General features: G+C 37.9%; 1 protein-coding gene across 2 annotated transcripts in view; it reads left to right on the forward strand.

The window, feature by feature from the left end:
- Positions 1-19,233, forward strand: part of DHX9 (DExH-box helicase 9) — a 44,468-nt gene that overhangs the window by 15,759 nt on the left and 9,476 nt on the right. For both annotated transcript variants that reach the window (XM_052653455.1, XM_052653456.1), the window contains 14 exons: positions 174-220; positions 1,718-1,854; positions 2,368-2,457; positions 2,552-2,713; positions 2,885-2,962; positions 3,516-3,707; positions 8,813-8,954; positions 9,391-9,473; positions 12,830-12,986; positions 15,028-15,128; positions 16,523-16,736; positions 16,917-17,011; positions 17,286-17,359; positions 18,465-18,617. In XM_052653455.1, coding sequence (XP_052509415.1) covers positions 174-220; positions 1,718-1,854; positions 2,368-2,457; positions 2,552-2,713; positions 2,885-2,962; positions 3,516-3,707; positions 8,813-8,954; positions 9,391-9,473; positions 12,830-12,986; positions 15,028-15,128; positions 16,523-16,736; positions 16,917-17,011; positions 17,286-17,359; positions 18,465-18,617 — 1,725 coding nt within the window. The remainder of the gene's footprint in view (positions 1-173; positions 221-1,717; positions 1,855-2,367; positions 2,458-2,551; positions 2,714-2,884; positions 2,963-3,515; positions 3,708-8,812; positions 8,955-9,390; positions 9,474-12,829; positions 12,987-15,027; positions 15,129-16,522; positions 16,737-16,916; positions 17,012-17,285; positions 17,360-18,464; positions 18,618-19,233) is intronic.

The raw sequence follows: 19,233 nt of genomic DNA on the forward strand, positions 1-19,233 counted from the left end.
GTTGTACATTATTTGACGTTTATATACTTCATTTGTTCTAGGAGTGAACAGAAATGTTTACAGTGGTTTTTTGCTTTGATTTGCCTAAGCAGTTGGAAAGCCTGATTTAAGAATCCTGGATTTAATAATTCTAATGGTGAAATTTCTAACCTTGTTTGTATATGTTGTTACAGGAGCTTTATTGCAGAAATGACCATTTATATCAAGCAGATAGGCAGAAGTAAGTGTTATTGCTTTCCTGATATTCTGAGTCTTGTACAGTTTAGTAGTATTCATTATAAAGTCTTGAGCCACATATATTATTAATTTGACAGAGTCCATGCTATAAGGTACCATTTAGGGTGTTTTAGAATATTAGTGATTAGCAGGCCCAGTTTCCCAATTTTACATGTGAAAGATTGTGCTAGTATTGTATTTCAAAGGGTAAGAGGTGATAGGCTGCTGAGGAATGTGCCAGTGTCAAAGAATTAATCTTTCCATTGATACAGAAAAGATACAGCTCCTTCAGGTAAAACTTAGTGACATTTAGAAAGGATTTAATCAGATGATGGGATTGGCGGTCTAAAGGTGAATGTGAGCATTTAAGAGTCATGGAGTCAAGACAGAAAGGTGAGAAAGTTACCCTTGAGGAGGCATTTAAGGAACTGACTGGGGTTATTCATAAAGGAAGTAAAAAGACAAGCATGAACATGTATTCTTTATTCTTAGTAAGTTTAAAAGCAGGCAGTGTGTCATGCTTGAAAGTATAGAATAGCTCTGTGTACCTGATTTTGTCTCTAACAAGTTTAGTGATTTCAACTAAGTCATACCTGTGTTGCTGGGACTCAGTTTATGTCACCACAGTTGCGGGAAGTAGGTAAAGATTCTTTCCAGCTTGAGAATTATGCACTTATGTGTAGTGTCTAATTCTTATGACTTAAGTGTAGTGTATCAAAGACTTAGAATAAAATCAAGTCTTTGGAAGAAGCACTAGGAGATGATGTTGAATTTTTTTAATCCTAGACTTTTACGATTACTTTGAGTGGATAGGAGTTTTAAGCTTTTTGGAACATAGCTACAGTCATTTGTTTACATCAGGGAATAGCAAACTTCTGTAGAATTCCAGATAAATATTTTAAGCTTGGTAGGTCAAATATATGACACATTATTATTTCTGTCTTACATTTATAAGCTCTTTATAAACATGATAACATTTCTGGTTCCTGGGCCCATAGTCAAACTCTAGTTGAAGTGTTCTTAGTAAATGGCTTCACTCTTGAGAGACAGAATTGAGTAACTGACAGAGACTATATGGCCTTAAAGCCTGAGATGTTTTTTGACCGTTAATAAAAGAAAATTGCTTGACTCCTGGCCTAGGCACTTTGGACCCATTTTCATTCCTTTGATTTGCTTTTTAATCCTTTATTTTTCAGAAGTTAAATTCTTCCCGTTTTAATGCTATATGATGTTAATAATGACAGCTTCGTTAAAATAGTTTATTTGCTTTTAATGTAAAGATTTGTATGTGGTATGTGTCTTAGTGTGTGCCTATAACCGATGGTCAGCTGTTAATGGTATTGGTTTGAGTTAGCAGTTAGAATGAAAAGAGCTTAGAATTCATAGTCTGCATTTTAGGTCAGCTTTTGTACCCTAACCTCCTAGTTGCTTATGATGAGATGTTTCTGTACTTAAGACAATTTATCTTTTTCTCTTTGGTAATTTCGAACTTAAATTATAGGGATTTTTGCACGCGAACATGGATCAAATAAAAAATTGGCAGCACAGTCCTGTGCGCTGTCACTTGTCAGACAACTCTACCACCTTGGAGTGATTGAACCTTACTCTGGACTTACAAAGAAGAAAGAAGGAGAGACAGTGAGTCTTTAGACTTAGTAGCCCAGAGAGATAATATGAGATTCAGTTTTGCTGTTGTTTAGTCACTAAATCTGTCCGACTCTTTGTGACCCCATGGACTGTAGCCCGTCAGGCTCGTCTGTCCATGGGATTTCCCAGGAAAGAATACTAGAGTGGATTGCCATTTCCTTCTCTAGGGGATCTTCACGACCCAGAGAGCAAACCCTGGTCTCCTGCATTGGCAGGCAGATTCTTTACCACTGAGCCACCAGGGAAGCCCGTGAGATTCAGTTTAGCTTCTGTTTAATATTTGGCTAAAGATGTTTGATCATTCTAGGACTCTTGCCTCAAGAAATGGAAATGGCCTTACTCCTCATCATTAAAGTAATTCTTTCACCAAGAAACTGACTTCTTGGTGGCTTTAGGTCTGTTGTAGGCCTAGTATCGACTCCATCCTCCTAACCCTTCCGTAGTAAACCCAAGTGGTGTCCATGCGTATGTCACACGGTTCTGATGACTCTCCCTTTTCTGTAGGTGGAGCCTTACAAAGTGAATCTTTCTCAAGATCTGGAGCATCAGCTGCAGAACATTGTTCAAGAGTTAAATCTTGAGATCGTGCCCTTAGTAAGCATACAGCTACTCATTTCTTCACCTTTGTATTGACCTTCTTTAGTCAGACAAGAACTGATATTTTTGGTTTTGTTTGTTTGTTTAATAGCCTGAAGATCCCTCTGTGCCTGTTGCACTCAACCTTGGCAAACTGGCTCAGTTTGAGCCATCTCAGCGGCAAAACCCAGTGGGTGTGGTTCCTTGGTCACCGCCACAATCCAACTGGAATCCTTGGACTAGCAGCAACATTGATGAGGGGCCTCTGGCTTATGTGAGTGCAACACTGTTGTTGAGATCAGACTTCTGTGTTTTACTTTTGAACATATTTCATTTGGATGTCTAGTTTTAAAGAAATGAATTCGGCTTCATTTGAAGCCGAATTCATTTCTTCATTTGAAGCTGAATTATGCTTTTGTGTGACTGTTGCTTTCCCATTTTACAGGCTACTCCCGAACAAATTAGCATGGACCTCAAGAATGAATTAATGTATCAGCTGGAACAGGATCGTGATTTACAAGCAGTAAGTCTGAAGTATTTAAACAAATGGGGCTTAAGAGCTTCAAAACAGCGAATAATATATTTTTGCCCTTTCTAGGAAGGCTAATCAAAGATACTAATCTAACTGATTCCTAGTTACCTCTGAGGATAGGAGTAGTGAGTTAAGGGCCTGTGATTCTTAATGTAAATGAAGAGATGGAGTATAACAACTTTCCGTGTGTGTGTGTGTTTTGGTGTTTTCTGAATAAAGCGACTTAAAATGTTAGAAGAAGGGTAATGTATATGTAATGTCCAGGATAAAAATGAGGAAAATAAGGATGTGGATAAGGCCAAAGATAGGTCTGGTGGTTTTTTTTTTTTTTTTTTCCCAGAAATTTAATGGAAAGAGGCTGTTCAATTAGAGGTGTGTGTGTGTGTGTATGTATATATTCTTTTCTCAAAAAGTATTTTCTGAGTATTAAGCCAGTGGGAAGGAGTAACTTTTCCTAGAGATGGCAGTTTCTTTTTCAGAATTAAAATAGTAGCTTCTGATATGTATGTGGGTGGACATGTGAAGTCTAACTTTTCTAATACAGGTCTTACAGGAGAGAGAGTTACTGCCTGTGAAGAAATTTGAAAGTGAAATCCTGGAAGCAATTAGTCAGAACCCAGTTGTCATTATTCGAGGTGCTACCGGATGTGGTAAAACCACACAGGTTCCCCAGTTTATTCTAGATGACTGCATCCAGAATGACCGCGCAGCTGAGTGCAACATTGTAGTAACTCAGGTAAGTGACAAGCCAGTTGATGAGGAGTGTGCCTGTTGTGAATAGTGTTGGAGAGGTGGAAACATCTAGAAGCCAGAGCATTCCTAATTCTTTGATCAGCTTCCCTTTGTAGTGACAGAAAATTCTGAAAGTGGTAGAGCATTAGGCCCCTTCAAGTTAAACACAGAAAAAAGGCATGAAAAGAATTTAAGTTTTGTGTTAATCTCCGGTATCTTTCACTGATAAGGTAAACTGAATCATATGGTAGATTCTTAAATGTCTGGGCTTGAAGGGAGTCTTCAAACCTCATTTCAGTTCAGTTCAGTCATGTCTGACTCTTTGCAACACCATGGACTGCAGCATGCCAGGCCTCCCTGTCCATCACCAACTCCTGGAGTTTACTCAAACTCATGTCCATTGAGTTGGTGATGCCATCCAACCAGCTCATCCTCTGCCACCCCCTTCTCCTCCCGCCTTCAATCTTTCCCAGCATCAGGGTCTTCTCAGATGAGTCAGTTTTTCTCATCAGGTGGCCAAAGTTTTAAGAGTTTCAGCTTCAGCAGCAGTCCTTCCAATGAATATTCAGGACTGGTCTCCTTTAGGATGGACTGGTTGGATCTCCTTGCAGTCCAAGGGACTCTCAAGGGTCTTCTCCAACACAGTTCAAAAGCACCAGTTCTTCGGTGCTCAGCTTTCTTTATAGTCCCAACTCTCACATCCGTACATGACCACTGGAAAAACCATAGCTTTGACTAGACAGACCTTTGCTGGCAAAGTATTGTCTCTGCTTTTTAATATGCTGTCTAGGTTGGTCATAACTTTTTTTTCCCAATAAGCAAGTGTCTTTTAATTTTATGGCTGCAGTCACCATCTTCAGTGACTTTGGAGACCAAAAAACTGAAGTCTGTCACTGTTTCCATTGCTTCTGCGTCTATTTGCCATGAAGTGATGGGACCAGATGCCATGATCTTAGCTTTCTGAATGCTGAGTTTTAAGCCAACTTTTTCATTCACCTCTTTCACTTTCATCAAGAGGCTGTTTAGTTCTTATTTGCCTTCTGCTGTAAGGGTGGTGTCATCTGCATATCTGAGGTTATTGATATTTCTCCCAGAAATCTTGATTCCAGCTTGTGTTTCATCCAGCCCAGCGTTTCTCATGATGTACTCTGCATATAAGTTAAAGGGTGACAACATACAGCCTTGACGTACTCCTTTTCGTATTTGGAACCAGTCTATTGTTCCATGTCTAGTTCTAACTGTTGCTTCCTGACCTGCATGCACATTTCTCAAGAGGCAGGTCAGGTGGTCTGTTATTCCCATTTCTTTGGGCCTAAAATAAGATAAAACTGAGAGTACTTTGTCCTTAAGTTTGCATTCAAACTTTGGTTCTCTTTATCTTATCACCTTAAGGTTCAATAAAAACCAATCAGAACAAGAGTAGACAATATAGAAAAACAGATAAATGATTGACTTTAGCAGAATGCTTATTATATGCTGGGTTCAATTAGTTTATGACTCTTAAGATGTAAGTACTGTATCATTTAGTAGTTTTCTTTCAGTAACTTGAGGCACAAAGAGATTTAAAAATCGCCCAAGATTAACACAGGAAGTGGTTGAAACTAATATTCACAACCAGTCTGCCTTCAGTATTCCCCGTTTTGACTGCCACGTTCGGTTACCTTACCACCTATAAGCAATGCTGGCAAGTCTGTCGCACAGTTAGGGAAGAGCTAATTACCCTTCCAAGTCTTCTTAGGTAAAGTGGTTCCTGTCAGCTGTAACCCTGTACTTCTGGCGTTTGGAAAGAGCATTGCAGGTAGCCGGATACCACCTCCTAGGCGGACGAGGGTTGACTTAGGGATTCTTAACCTGGAAAGTATAATTAATATTCAGGGGAGCGTCTTGAACCTTGAAATAGCACCCCCCCCCAAAAGAAATTGTGCGTATACATTTATGTGGACATGTGTAAACCATGCTTTTAATGTGTCTGAAATGAATATATGTCTTAAAATTGCCCTGTATATTTTATAGGAGAGTTGGGTTTGGGGAGGATCTAAAAATGTTGATCAAAGGAATGCATTTAAAATTGATGATATCCTAAACTTGAAGAGATAGGATGGATAGGTGTCCATTTTTCTAGGATAGAACCCTTAGCTTTTTTCGTCTCAAACTATTCCTTGATTGTCCTTCTCACTCCCCAAACTAGCTATGATTTCTTTGCCTCACAGGAGACGTTCTAACTCCCAACTACACCTATCAGTAAAGTACCCTTCCTCTTAGTACTTACCTTTCAGGAGACGTGTTATTCAGGAGGATGCCGTTTACAGAACATTTGAGTTCTGTTCTGCCCTCCCTGTGCTACCACTTCCAGCTTTACACTCAGAACAATCCAGCAATACAGGCAAAAATGCAAACTCCAGCAAATGAGCTGAACACCTGTATTTTCACTCAGTTGTTTGCATGTCATGAGTAGAAAAAAACTACTGCCCCAGTAGGAAGTGATTTTTTTCACCTCCTATCTGATTTACCAAATCCAAGTTGTTCAGACAAAAAATGGCTTCTGTTTGTTCTAGACAGAATAGTTTCTGTAATATGGTCTTCCACTTTGTATGATTTGCTCACTAACTTGTGCCCCCTCCCAAATAACTTGGACAGTTCCAGTGGGCTTCATCTGTAAAATGCACAGATTTCTATAAGTAGGCTATAACAAATGGCATCCCACTCCGGTACTCTTGCCTGGAGAATCCCATGGACAGAGGAGCCTGGTGGGCTGCCGTCCATGGGGTCAGTAGGAGTTGGACACGACTGAAGCGACTTAGCAGTAGCAACAAATATAAAAGCAAGGAAGCTAGTGTGGAATGGTGGATCAAGGGTTATTCTCTTTCTTTGCATATAAAACAGCTTTCATTTATTCCCTAGTTTTCCTTTATTGTTATATCTTTCATAAAGTAGTACATTTATGGAGTTGAAAAATGCTTCAGAGAATTATTCCATCTTTCTTCTCAGAGTGGTGTATTTATAATAGATGGTCACCTAACTTCTGCTTGAAAATTTCCGGTGGTGTAGAGGTGTAGCCTGTCTTCTGATTCCAGGACAGCCTGGAAACATTTAGTCTAAATCTACATGTACCTTTGTTGCTGTACTTACAGGATATCATATTAGCCATATTATCTACCAAGTATAATGCTATTTTGTGTACTTGGATGATAGGGGAATCTTTGGAAGTTTTCAGAAAAGTCAAGGCCCAACACTTAAAACATTAACCCATAGCATCATCCTTATGATTGAGCCTGTTTATTCCTACATTGCAGGAAACAATTACATACATTGTTTTCCCAGCTACATAAGCACATCAAAACTAGGAGTGATTTCATTGTGGTTTGGGGGGGTTTTGTTTGTTTGTTTTTTGATCTTTTTCTGTTTGTCTAGCACCTTCTGTGGCACCTGATACTAATGTGCTATGACTACTTACCTTATGAATTAATAAATGGGTGAATGGTAGATACAGCAAAGGATGAAATTGTTCGCATTCTTAATAACTCGTACATCTCAGTTAAATAGTTCTTTAAAGGTGTGCCTTCACTTACAACAAGTTCTCTACCACGTGTGATCGGTTTCCCTATTGAAAGATCACTTGATACCATTAAGAGTTAGGGCCAGTGGTGAAGAAATTTTCTGTAAAAACCTTGGAATCACTTTGTATACAGAGTGAAAAACAGCATTTTAAACATGTCTGCCTGCCGGGGTCCTGCCCCGGTGGATCCAGGGAATTCGAAGGGGAGACGGAGTGGGCGAGGAAAAACTTATTTATTTAATTAGAAATGTAAAGAGAGATTAGGAAGAAATAGTGTAGTAGGAAAATTTAGTGGAGAAAAGAGGCTGAATAACTTGGTTTACGTGGAAAGCCAATAAAGTTCCAGGCAAGGAACTTGCACCATCTACCTTAGGCCGCTGGCGTCCTCTTGAATAGCTGGGGGTGCCCCACCTTGGGCTCCCTCTCTCGTGGATCTTAGAAGCCGAGGCAAGTAAGTAGACATGGTGAGCCTCCACGCCCCAGATGGGAATTCAGCCAGAAAATAGAGTAAAGACACGGGGGAAACCAGTCCAGTGACGGGCCCATCCCCTATTGTCCAGAAAGGCCTTTTATACTTTTTTTTGTACATAGACATCAATGGATAATATAAAATTATGCAGCATCAGCAGCCCTGACTCTTAGCAAAACCAGGCTTTCTTTCTAGTATACAACATACCTAGTTGTGTACACAAGTCTTAGGTGATTTACATCATCTTCTGGCCAGAGGGCCAGTTAACATTTTACGGCCTTTTTCTGATAAGGATTTGTCAACCAGAAGACTTATTTGTGTTGTTCTTCCCAAAGTCTGGTGCCACTCTCAGAAAGCACTAAATAAAGTTACATTTTTACATAGCGAGGATACAAGAGGAGTGCAGTGATATATAACAAAGAAAAGTAATTAACTCAAAAGTCCAGTGTTGCTAACATCAAAACTACTATATTTTTATTTCTATATCCCAATTACATTGATTAATATCCTTCAGGTGCCTAAAAGGTAAAGAATATGGAGGCCTGGCAAGTCATTGAGTCAACAGTGAAAACCCGTGACCAGTATAATTTTTAGCTTTTTAGAAAAGGCTCTGTATCTCTAAGATGCTCTAAGCTTCGTGCCTCTCGCGGTTGGGGGGCTGTAAACAGATCACAAGTTGTAAAAAGTCTGGGGAAACCTGTTAGGCAAGTTAGCCATCCAAAGGGGGTTCAGACCGAGACATTCTTTTTATATGCCATAAGGCTGGCAGACTCTGGTTTTTGGGGGTAGATATTCAGGAAAACTCAGAGGGAACCCCTGAAGCTAGATCACACCTTTGCGTTTTGTCTGGCTTCCTTCCTCATGACCATTGCCATGGGCGGGATTCCTCACGCTGGCTCCCAGCATCTGCCATAGAATTTTTTTTTTTTTTTTAATTTTGGAACTTTATAAATATATCACTATTATTCTTTCTGTTGATTACTGAGCTGGCAGTGGGTCAGGTTTACTACAGTAATTTAATAACCCTACTAAGTGTAACTAATTTTGTAGCATTTAAATCACTTTTTTTGTTTGTTTGTCTCAGCCCAGGAGAATCAGTGCGGTTTCTGTGGCAGAACGAGTTGCATATGAGAGAGGAGAAGAGCCTGGAAAAAGCTGTGGCTATAGCGTTCGATTTGAGTCCATACTTCCTCGCCCTCATGCGAGTATAATGTTTTGCACTGTAGGTCAGTGACATGTTTTATTTTTGCCTTTCACTTGGGGTGTACATTGTGTTGTTTGTGAAGAAAACTTGATAACAGCACAGAGTGACTGGAAATGAAGAATCAAGAGCCCAGTCTCAGAATTCTTGTTTAAACAGAACTTATGGCAGTTTTCTTCTTAGAGAGTATGATACATTTCTGGTTGTTGTAGCACAGAGCAAATGAAATCAACTTAGGTTACGAGAGTAACGTCTTTTTCATACTCTTCATTAGACAGGTATGTTTCAGAGTACAAATCACTTTTTAAATAATTTATACCAGTGATGAAACTAAAATGCTGGGGTTGTAGTAGTTGAAGCATGGATGATTTTCTGGAAATTTGTTTCTTTGCACTTTTCTGTACCTCCCTACTTTACCATAGAAGCTCATCTCCAGTGTTTACTCTGATTTTCTTTTCAAGGTGTGCTCCTAAGAAAATTAGAAGCCGGCATTCGAGGAATCAGTCATGTAATTGTAGATGAAATACATGAGAGAGACATAAATGTAAGTAACTTGAGAATTATAGTAAGGCACTGGTACTAATACTCTGAATAAAGAGAGCTTACAGCTTCTGACAAAATTAGGTACTTTAGTCACTAAGATATTGGCCATTCTGTTTTAGCAAAGTCATTAAACCCTTTTTTTGTTGTTAAAGCAGAGTTCTAAAAGTAAAGACCTCTTATTGTAAAGTAAGTATAATTTCAGTGATTATTAAGCTATACCATAATTCAGCAACTGAATGATTTATCACTGAATATCTGATGGAATTTTAATGATCAGTTTTTCTTTGAGTTGAAAATTTGTAATAAATTTTACTTTTTTTTCTTTTGGCCATGTGACTGGCGGCATCTTAGTTTTCTGACCAGCATTGAACCCATCCCCATAGTTGAGTCCTAATTGTTGCACCACTAGGGAGTTTTAAAATTTAATACAGTTAACAGTGTTTTTTGAATATTTGTAGTTTTAGTCTTTTTTGATGTTAATGGTAATACCAGAATTAAGAAAAAAACTAGATTTTTCACACCTGATCCTCTTGGTTCTTGGCAAAACTTATATAGAATTAACTTTTTATACAGTTGTATAATTCAAAGATTGATCCCATAAAGCAGTCTGTTTTCTATGACACTGTTTTACGTATCCAAACAAAGATGTTAGTGGATGGATAGTAAGTCATTCAAACTATTGCCAAACTGCTGTATCTTTACTAATAGGTAACACACAAATGTTCTTCGAGTTTAAATTATTCCAGATCATACTAGAAACATGGATTATTGTTACTAATTTCCCCCAAAATAAGTGGTATTGGTTAGCTTTTCTTTGTCAGGTCTATATTAATATATTGTTCATTCAGTAAAAATGGAAAAACAGCTTGGCAGAAACTTTGTTCTCTTTCAGATGAACCTAATCTAAATTTGTCACTTTAAGAGGGAAAACCCCAAAGAACTTACAAGACCAATTAGAAATATTTAGCAATATGGCTGGATAAAAAGTTAATATACAAAAGTCACTTGCATTGTATATGTTACCAACAGCTAGAAAACAACTAAAAAGATAACACTGCACTAATCAGAATGTCAAACACCTAAGACTGACTCCAACAAAAAGACCCAGAACCTCTATAGGAAAAATAGAACTTCATAACAAAATACGAGAAAAGAGCAGGTTGTGTTCATGGCTAGAAGGACTTATGTCAGTTCATCTGAAGTTGATCCACACTTGAATGTCTAATCATATTTCCAGTAGGTTGTTTTTTTAATGGAAGTTTTTTTTAATTGTAAACAGGGAAGATTTATGGCCAGAAATAACCAGGACTCCTATAGACAGGCAGAATGAAAGCTCTTGCTTTACAGATGTTGGGACTTAATTTGAAGCTCTAGTAATTGAGATAGTGTGGCACGAGGGGGGACAGTTTGACTGACGAAGTAACAGTGTAGAAACAGATCGTGTTGCGTGCAGCTTTGGTGTAGTAGAATGAGTGATAGGTGTCACGTTAAATCAGTGGGAAAGGGAGTGGACGATTCAAGAAATGGAGCTGGAAACAAATGCTCATCTGTAAGGAGATACTTGAATAGTTTTCGATCCTTACCTCATAACCAAATATAAAGATCAGCTGCAGGTAGATAAAGATCTAAGTGCCAAAGCAATTTTAAAACTCTAAACTAGAATATGTAAGTAGACAACTAAACAGTACCCAGTAAAAATATAATGTGGCCCACACATGTCATTTTTAATTTTCTAGCCTCATATTTTAAAAGGTGAAGAGAAATATAAAATTAACTTAGTATATCTAAAATTTTCATTATGTGGTCAATATAAAATATATATCAAGGTTTTTTGCATTTTCTTTTTCATGTTAGGTCCTCAAAAATCTGTGTATTCTGCTCTTAGAGCACATCTTAGTTTAGATCAGGCATATTTCATCTCCTCAGTAGCCACAACTTTATGGGGCAACAACAGTCCAGTCCTTCTAGAAGAATTTCTTAAAACATGAGATGCATTAGCCATGATACAAGACTGATGTGTTCATCTAAATTAAGATCAGTTATTCATTCAAAAGATACTTTACGGAAAACCACAAGCTTGAAGATTACAGTATAGCCAACAAAGGATTAGTAATATAGAAACACCTCCTGCAAATTAGTAAGAAAAGTACAGATGGCTCAGTAGAGAAATTTGAAAGAGGAGTTATATTTGGCTAGCAGACATGATATGGGGTGTTGGTCTCGTTGGTGAATAGGAAAGTACAGACTAAGACCATAAGATACTTCTCTTTTATATCCACTTGATTAATAAAATATAAGTGATGATACCAAGTATTGAAGAATATAAATGTCATCAGCCTCTCTTATTTGAGCATTATCTCCCAAAGTTCAACATTTCGCACCCTCTCAGTACAGTTCCACACCTACACTTACTCATGGAAGCTTGGATATGTACCACAGGAGGTGCACACAGGAATGTTCAGAGGGCAAATGTTTGGACGATTAAGATCCTGAAAACAACATAGATGCCTGCAGAGGGCATCCCCAGAAATCTTCAGGTGAATTAACGGGTATATACACACATTGCGATATTTAAGTAGTTTTGTCAGACTGGTAACACATGTGGGTGAATCTTAGCAGTGCTGTGGTGTGTGAAAAAGGAAATCCTAAAAGATGGCATAGAATATTGTACCCTCTCATAAAGATAAAAATAGGTAAATTAAAAAATTCGATGTATTCATACATATATATATCTGTGTATATGTATTTAGATACAAATATAGATAAGAGGAAAGGTATATGAAAAGAAAGATTCAGAATGGTGGCTCTCTTTAGCTTGGGGAGGCAGAATGATGGACTTGAAGACCATATTGCCAGAGAAAAGTTTGTCAGAGATCCACCTTTAATGTTGTTTGGTAGGTTGATGGAAACTCTACATTATTAAATAAGTGCCTTGATCATTGTTTAAATGGACTAAGTACAACCTTTTCAACGTATTTAAGATTAGGTAGGTGATTGGAAAACTGATTAGGCTGAAAAACTGAAAGGCTCATTGTGACTTTCCCCCTTTCTTTAGTTAAAGTTTGTGCAACTGAAAATGTAAATTTCATTGAAAATTTCCTCTCATTAAATTTTTTTCTTCTCCCTTCCCCTACCCTGATAGCACTCATTTCGAATCCCCACAATGAATAGGCTACAACTGTTGTTAAAAAGTACTGTTACTGCATTCCACTGTAATCCCTCATCTTATAAGCCACCTAAAAAACCAAATTTCACTGATATTTTGTGCTCATATAACTCAGAAGTCTTTTTAGGTGTATCTCATGAGCAAGGACTTCTCAATTCATTTGTTTTTCTTTTGTGTTTATGTTATAATAGACTGACTTCCTTTTGGTAGTGCTGCGTGATGTCGTTCAGGCTTATCCTGAAGTTCGCATTGTTCTCATGTCTGCTACTATTGATACTAGCATGTTCTGTGAATATTTCTTCAATTGCCCAATCATTGAAGTTTATGGGAGGACTTTCCCAGTTCAAGGTAAATATTGTGGGAGTAGGGTGGGAAGGTGAACATTTTTTGTGCAGTAGTGTGTAGTTTTCCTTAATCCCAGAGATAAGAGTAATCTCAAGGATATTTAAAATAAAGTCTAAATTAGGGTATCAGATACATCATAACATTCTTGGGGTTTTAGTCAAGCAGTAGTGATGATCACAACTTGAGGAATTTACGTATCCAGTAAATTATCTGTCCTTAATAGCTAAACTTTTAAGATTCTGTACAGTCAAATGTAAATTACTATGGCCTATATATATTCATGGAAAATACTGTTAAAAGTTTAAGCTGCCAGGGCCAAATTAACTAGAGAATCAATCTTTTGTAGAGCAGAGCAGGCAGATTTTGAAACAAGATTAAGGTGAGTGAGTGTTAAGTTCATGCATTTCTGATTATTAAGAGCTTCTTTATTTGGAAGATTTTTATCATCACCATACTCTATGATAGTCATCTAGTAGCTTGTTTTTATAAATGAATTACTTGGTACAATCTAATTTGAAGACATGAAAATAAGCTAAAAAGTTTTCAGTGTGCATATGGAATGATGAATAGCTGTGTCAAGATGCTAACTTTTGAAATTAAAAGGTAAGAGTAGCTCTGAAATAAAAGTCAGTGCACTCATATCTAGGGTACAGTTAGTAATTCCCAGATGGCTTTGCATGCATACTGGGATTCAGAAAATAGGTAAGTGAATGGCAGATGGTGAGAACCAGGTTAACTGCTGTAGTGAGAGGCTATATACGTGAGTGTAAGGGGAGACTTGAATAAACTCTGTGGTATTGGGTTACAGTTGTAGACATCTGTAAGAATTCATGTTCTAATAGAAGTAAATAAATGCAGACAAGTCTGGATCCATGAATTTGTATACATACATTTCCTTGCTTTGTCTGCTGAACACGCCTGGAAGTAATGACATTCTAGTATGATACCCAGATCTTGTTTCCAATACCATTCTCCAATTAAAGGAACCAGATGTCCTTAAAGAAAACCGATTCTGAGGCAGGGAATGCACAAGATGAGCCTGAAACATTTTGTAGTACCAGAAAGTAACGAAGTGCTTAAAAACAGTGAAGGAGTCAGAGGGACATAGGCGTCAACTGTAAGCTCTCAGTGGCCAAAAATGGAATAGGTGGAACAGAAAAATAAAAAACAGTATTGGATTTAACCTGAAGTATAAAAATAGATATCCATGGGGTCGCAAAGATTCAGGCACGACTGAGCAACTAAACTGAACTGATTAATTTGTGCAGTGATTGAAGAAATACGTGGATAATAAAGACACAGCTCTCATATGAAGAATTACAGAAAAAATTATGTAGATACTCAAAAAAGTAACTCTTTAACTCTTTATATCTTCAGGGTGCTCTGCTTAATGACTTGCTTCCAAAGAGTAACATAGGGAAATGGGGAAGCAAGTAACTTGGCAAACACTGCCTCACCATGATCAAGTTTATATCACAATGAGGAGTTGTATTGATATGTACCTTTGCTATAATGTGATGAGAATGGTACTCTGGGGCTCTTTGGTGTAGTGGGGAAGTGTTTAAAGTATGAGACATTTCCAGAACACTTCTGGAACACTTCAGAGAACCTCAGGAGCATAATTGATCAGTAGATGTTCCAGCCTTTGCACTGAGGTCCTTCTTTAGAGTGGTAACTGGAAGGAACCCATTTTATAAGGATGGACTGTGGTTTATTATTGATTTCTGCCCACATGTACCACACCATGGGAATATGCAGCACAGAGCACAGTATGCCGTCCGTGAATGTTAGTGGACACCCTGACTGGCTTTGTGGGAACATGTATGTACGAGAGATGCCTCACCCCTTCCTTCATGGTTTAAGAAATGGGAACACTTAGTTTGGTTGGGAAAACAGGTTATTGCCCCTGAAAATGCCTTGGCAGTTGTGAAAAATCAGATTGAAGGGCATGAAAGTAATTTTGAATTGTGAATTAGAGGATGAGTTTTAAAGACTGCTCATTCTGAAAGTTGCTGTTACTTACCCGACTGTATTGTCCTGGCAGAATACTTTTTGGAAGATTGTATTCAGATGACCCACTTTGTTCCTCCACCAAAGGACAAGAAGAAGAAGGATAAGGATGATGATGGTGGTGAGGATGATGATGTAAGTGAATTTAATGAAGAATTTTCATTGTGGGCAAAATTTTTATTACAGAGAATGATTTCAGTAAAAAGATGCATCAAGTTAGCATTACAAAAAAAACCTTTAAAAATTGACTATATCTACCTTTGAATTTGCTGATGTATTTGAATTCACTGATATATTTTACTCCAAAAGATTCCACATTCAGTGAACAGTTTTTTTCATAACGAGTTTTATCTCTGGCATAAAGGTTCTAAAAAAACGGAAAGAGGAGGATATTTAGTAACTATTTTGTATGATTTTGCTGCTCTGTTATTCTGTGAGCCATAGCACCTGGAAAACTGGTAGGTATAGTCTTGTACCCCATCTCAGATGTACTGAGTCAAAATCCACATTTTAAGAAGATCTGCAGGAGACCCATGTGTACAGTATAAAGTTTTAAGAAGCAGCAGTTGTCGTCCTTGGTTACACAGACTATATGGTGATGACATTAGCACATGGAGAGAGTATGAAAGTGGGGGATAATGAGGGATTTCCTAAGAAGAAACGGGAAAGAAAAGTTGACACTTGTTTCATAGTGCTTAAGAGTTGGACCAGTGATACTTTAAAATGCATCTTAAGTCTGGAAATGTGAGGAGAATGAAGACCACAAAGCAGCCAACAATATGGAATATACTGAACATAACCTCAGATTTTTTTTTTTTCTTTTTTTTTGAGGATTGGTAGTTTTAATCAGATACTTTGAAGATATAAATGAATTCTATTATGAATTGCATTCTCAAATCTTCTGATGAATTAGAAAATTTATGGGGGGGGTGGGAATCATAACAACTTTGTTTCTCATTACTGAAGGTTTGGGTTATCTTTGTTTCTCAGGCACACTTTTTGGACAATACCGACCATAGTATTTCAGATGAAGGTGATCCAATGTCCTGTCTGTAGGACTCATTTTAGAATTAAAGGACTTAATATTTAGGGTGAGATGAGTCTGGAAATTACACAGAGAAGCATTGCATATATATATAAAGTAATTACACAGTAATTGATACAAAGAGAGGATCATAGAAGCAGTTCGTTAATTGGTAAGGAAAATATTTTTTGAAAAACCAAGGTTATAGTCAAAAGAGAGAAACTTGGTAGAAAGAGCCATTAGTAACTTCAGTCAAATGAAGAGCTTGTGCCTTGAATTTTAGTCATGTCCTACAGGACATGTTGGTCAGTGGAGAAATTCAATAAGCCAGTATGCAGTAGTTTTACATTTTTTAAAATTAAATTTCTTCTATATGCTAAATACAACTAAACAGCTAGAGATAATAAGGATATTTAGGTGTCATTTGAACATTGAGAACACATCTATCTAGTTGTGAGCTGTGGTGATTGAGACAGTCCAAAATATGTTTCCCTATTTTTTGCAGGCAAATTGCAACCTGATCTGTGGTGATGAATATGGTGCAGAAACAAGGATAAGCATGGCTCAACTGAATGAAAAGGAAACTCCTTTTGAACTCATTGAAGCTCTACTTCTGTACATTGAGACCCTTAATGTACCTGGAGCGGTGTTGGTCTTTCTGCCTGGCTGGAATTTGATTTATACTATGCAGAAGCATTTGGAAATGAATCCACATTTTGGTATGAGTCTTTCTTGAATTTTCAACTGTTTGAGAGTGGGAAGTGAATGATTTTGCTTGTTCTCTAGCCAGTATGTGAAAACAAAGTGTAATGTATTGATTTTTGATTAAAAAGTACATAATGTAGGCAGTTTTAAACTAGGCTCCTTTTTAAGACTTGGACTTTTCCATATTGTTACAGGAAGCCACCGGTATCAGATTCTACCTCTGCATTCTCAGATTCCACGAGAGGAGCAGCGCAAAGTATTTGATCCAGTACCAAGTGGAGTAACCAAGGTAACAGGGTTGCAAGTGCTTTAGATATTAAATGAGACAGACCTTCAAAGAGCTATCCAAAAAAGTTGTAAATGATCTAAATTGAGGAAGAAAAACACAGGTCTTTTCTTCATGAATTTAGTGGTTTTTCCAGTTATCCAGTCATTGAGTGATTTTTTAAAAAAAAACTTTTGTGATTCTATTGTCACTTACTACATAGGCAGATTATTCTTTTTTTGAGTACATGATAAAATATTTTCCTAAGTGTAATTTTTAAAATTTCATTTCTTCACAGATTATTTTGTCCACAAATATTGCTGAGACAAGCATCACCATAAATGATGTTGTTTATGTCATTGACTCCTGCAAGTAAGTTCTCAAGGAGCCCATTGCCTGGGGCATAAGAAGTCAGTTAGCAGAATCAGAACACTTGGTTTTTAAAACTCTATTCTTCTACCATCAAAATTACTGTGCTGTGTCTGTATGTACTGAGTGATTCTTGGTGTTGATCATCATATCAGTTATGGTAGAAAGTGACAGAGCTTAATGTTAGCTTCTGGCTGCTTCTCATTATTTTTATCTGCTGGTATTTTTCTCATATGCCATTGGGTGTTTCCATTGACCACTGCAGTACAGTAGTGAGCTGTTTGGTGTGTAAAAATACCCAATATTTAGGTTGTGACAGGTGTCCTACTTGTAGGACACTCACTTAGAATGAAGACTTGTATTTGCATGAGATGGCCTAGGAAACAGCCAGGGAGGCACTGTGTTACAGGTAAAGTAATACACAGAGAGGACAGGAACGTCGAAGCTTGGTTCTGTCTAGCCAGCTTGTGCTGCTTGTCTTCTCTGTGTAGTTCCTAAGCCTGTCCTGGAAGTTGAAAAAGATTTTCCAGTGCCCATGTCAGGTCACCCTCAGTCATTTAGTGACAGCTGCCTGTATGTGACATTGACAAATTCTGAGTTTGCTACAGGGCTCCAAAAGTACCTTGCTGACAGCGCTTGGTGAGGTCATTAGAAGTACTGCATGTTCCGGTTTAGGACATAGTCTTTAGATCATAGGTTGCCTAACAGTTACAAACTTTGGAATAGAGTTGGCTTGAAATAATTACCACTTAGTTACGTATATGTGCCATATCCTGTTTAAATGCTATATGTTCATTGATTCACAAAATATAAAAACACTGTGAGGTAGGTGCTAGTATTATACACGTTTTCAGATGAGGAAAATGAGTCACAGAAAGATTAGTAACTTGGCCAAGATCATCCAGCTGGCAAGTGGCACGTGTGTGTTACATCACCTCATAATAGGTTGGCAGCTTAGAGAGTGCAGAGTCAAATTCTTGGCGCTGCTCACAGACAGACATTGCAGGTAGGCCTAACTGTCTGGAAGCGCCTGCCACTTAGTGGAAATATAATAGCCATGTATTGATAGTCATGTGAGTTTTAGAATTAACCGCCCATTCCTATTTAGGCAAAAAGTGAAGCTGTTCACTGCTCACAACAATATGACCAATTATGCTACAGTATGGGCATCTAAAACAAACCTTGAGCAGCGGAAAGGACGAGCTGGCCGTGTACGCCCTGGATTCTGCTTTCACCTCTGTAGCCGAGCTCGTTTTGAGAGGTAAGACCAATTCTTGAGTGGAGAAGGAAGATTTTCTTTCAGCCTTATTATGCACACAGCCCCTCCCCACACCTCTGCCCCGACATAACTTAGTGAACTCAGTACATAGTGCTTTCAGTTAAGTTCATTGCAGGAAACTTAGCTTAGATAGAAGATTATAGTGAGAATGAGATGAAATTAGAAATTACCAACAGTGGCATATTTGATACTGGTATACTGTTTATTGATAATCTTTTAAAAGCATGACATGTTTTCCCCACCCCCACCCCACCCCATCCCCCCCAAAAAAAGGATATATGTGCATTATTCAGGCACCACATAGCAGGAGTACTGTATTTATGAAATGATTAGCTTTCTGAAAAAATATGTTAAAATAATAACACTTTTGTGTTTATAGAACCCACAACCACCCAGCAGCACATCACCTCTGTCATATAATCTGCCTCATGTGTGAGAGAGGGCATTGTTCACCTAAAGAAACCAGAGCCTAAGGAGCTTAGCAGACTTCTCCAGTGCTGAAATCCAAGTCTGTCAGTGCCTTGTCCATTTCCATTTATACCACAGAGCCTTTTGGGGAATGTTAGTGGGTGAGACCAGTCGCTTTAATGTGCTTCTC

Source organism: Budorcas taxicolor, chromosome 16 (assembly GCF_023091745.1).
Source record: "Budorcas taxicolor isolate Tak-1 chromosome 16, Takin1.1, whole genome shotgun sequence".
Lineage (NCBI taxonomy): Eukaryota > Metazoa > Chordata > Mammalia > Artiodactyla > Bovidae > Budorcas > Budorcas taxicolor.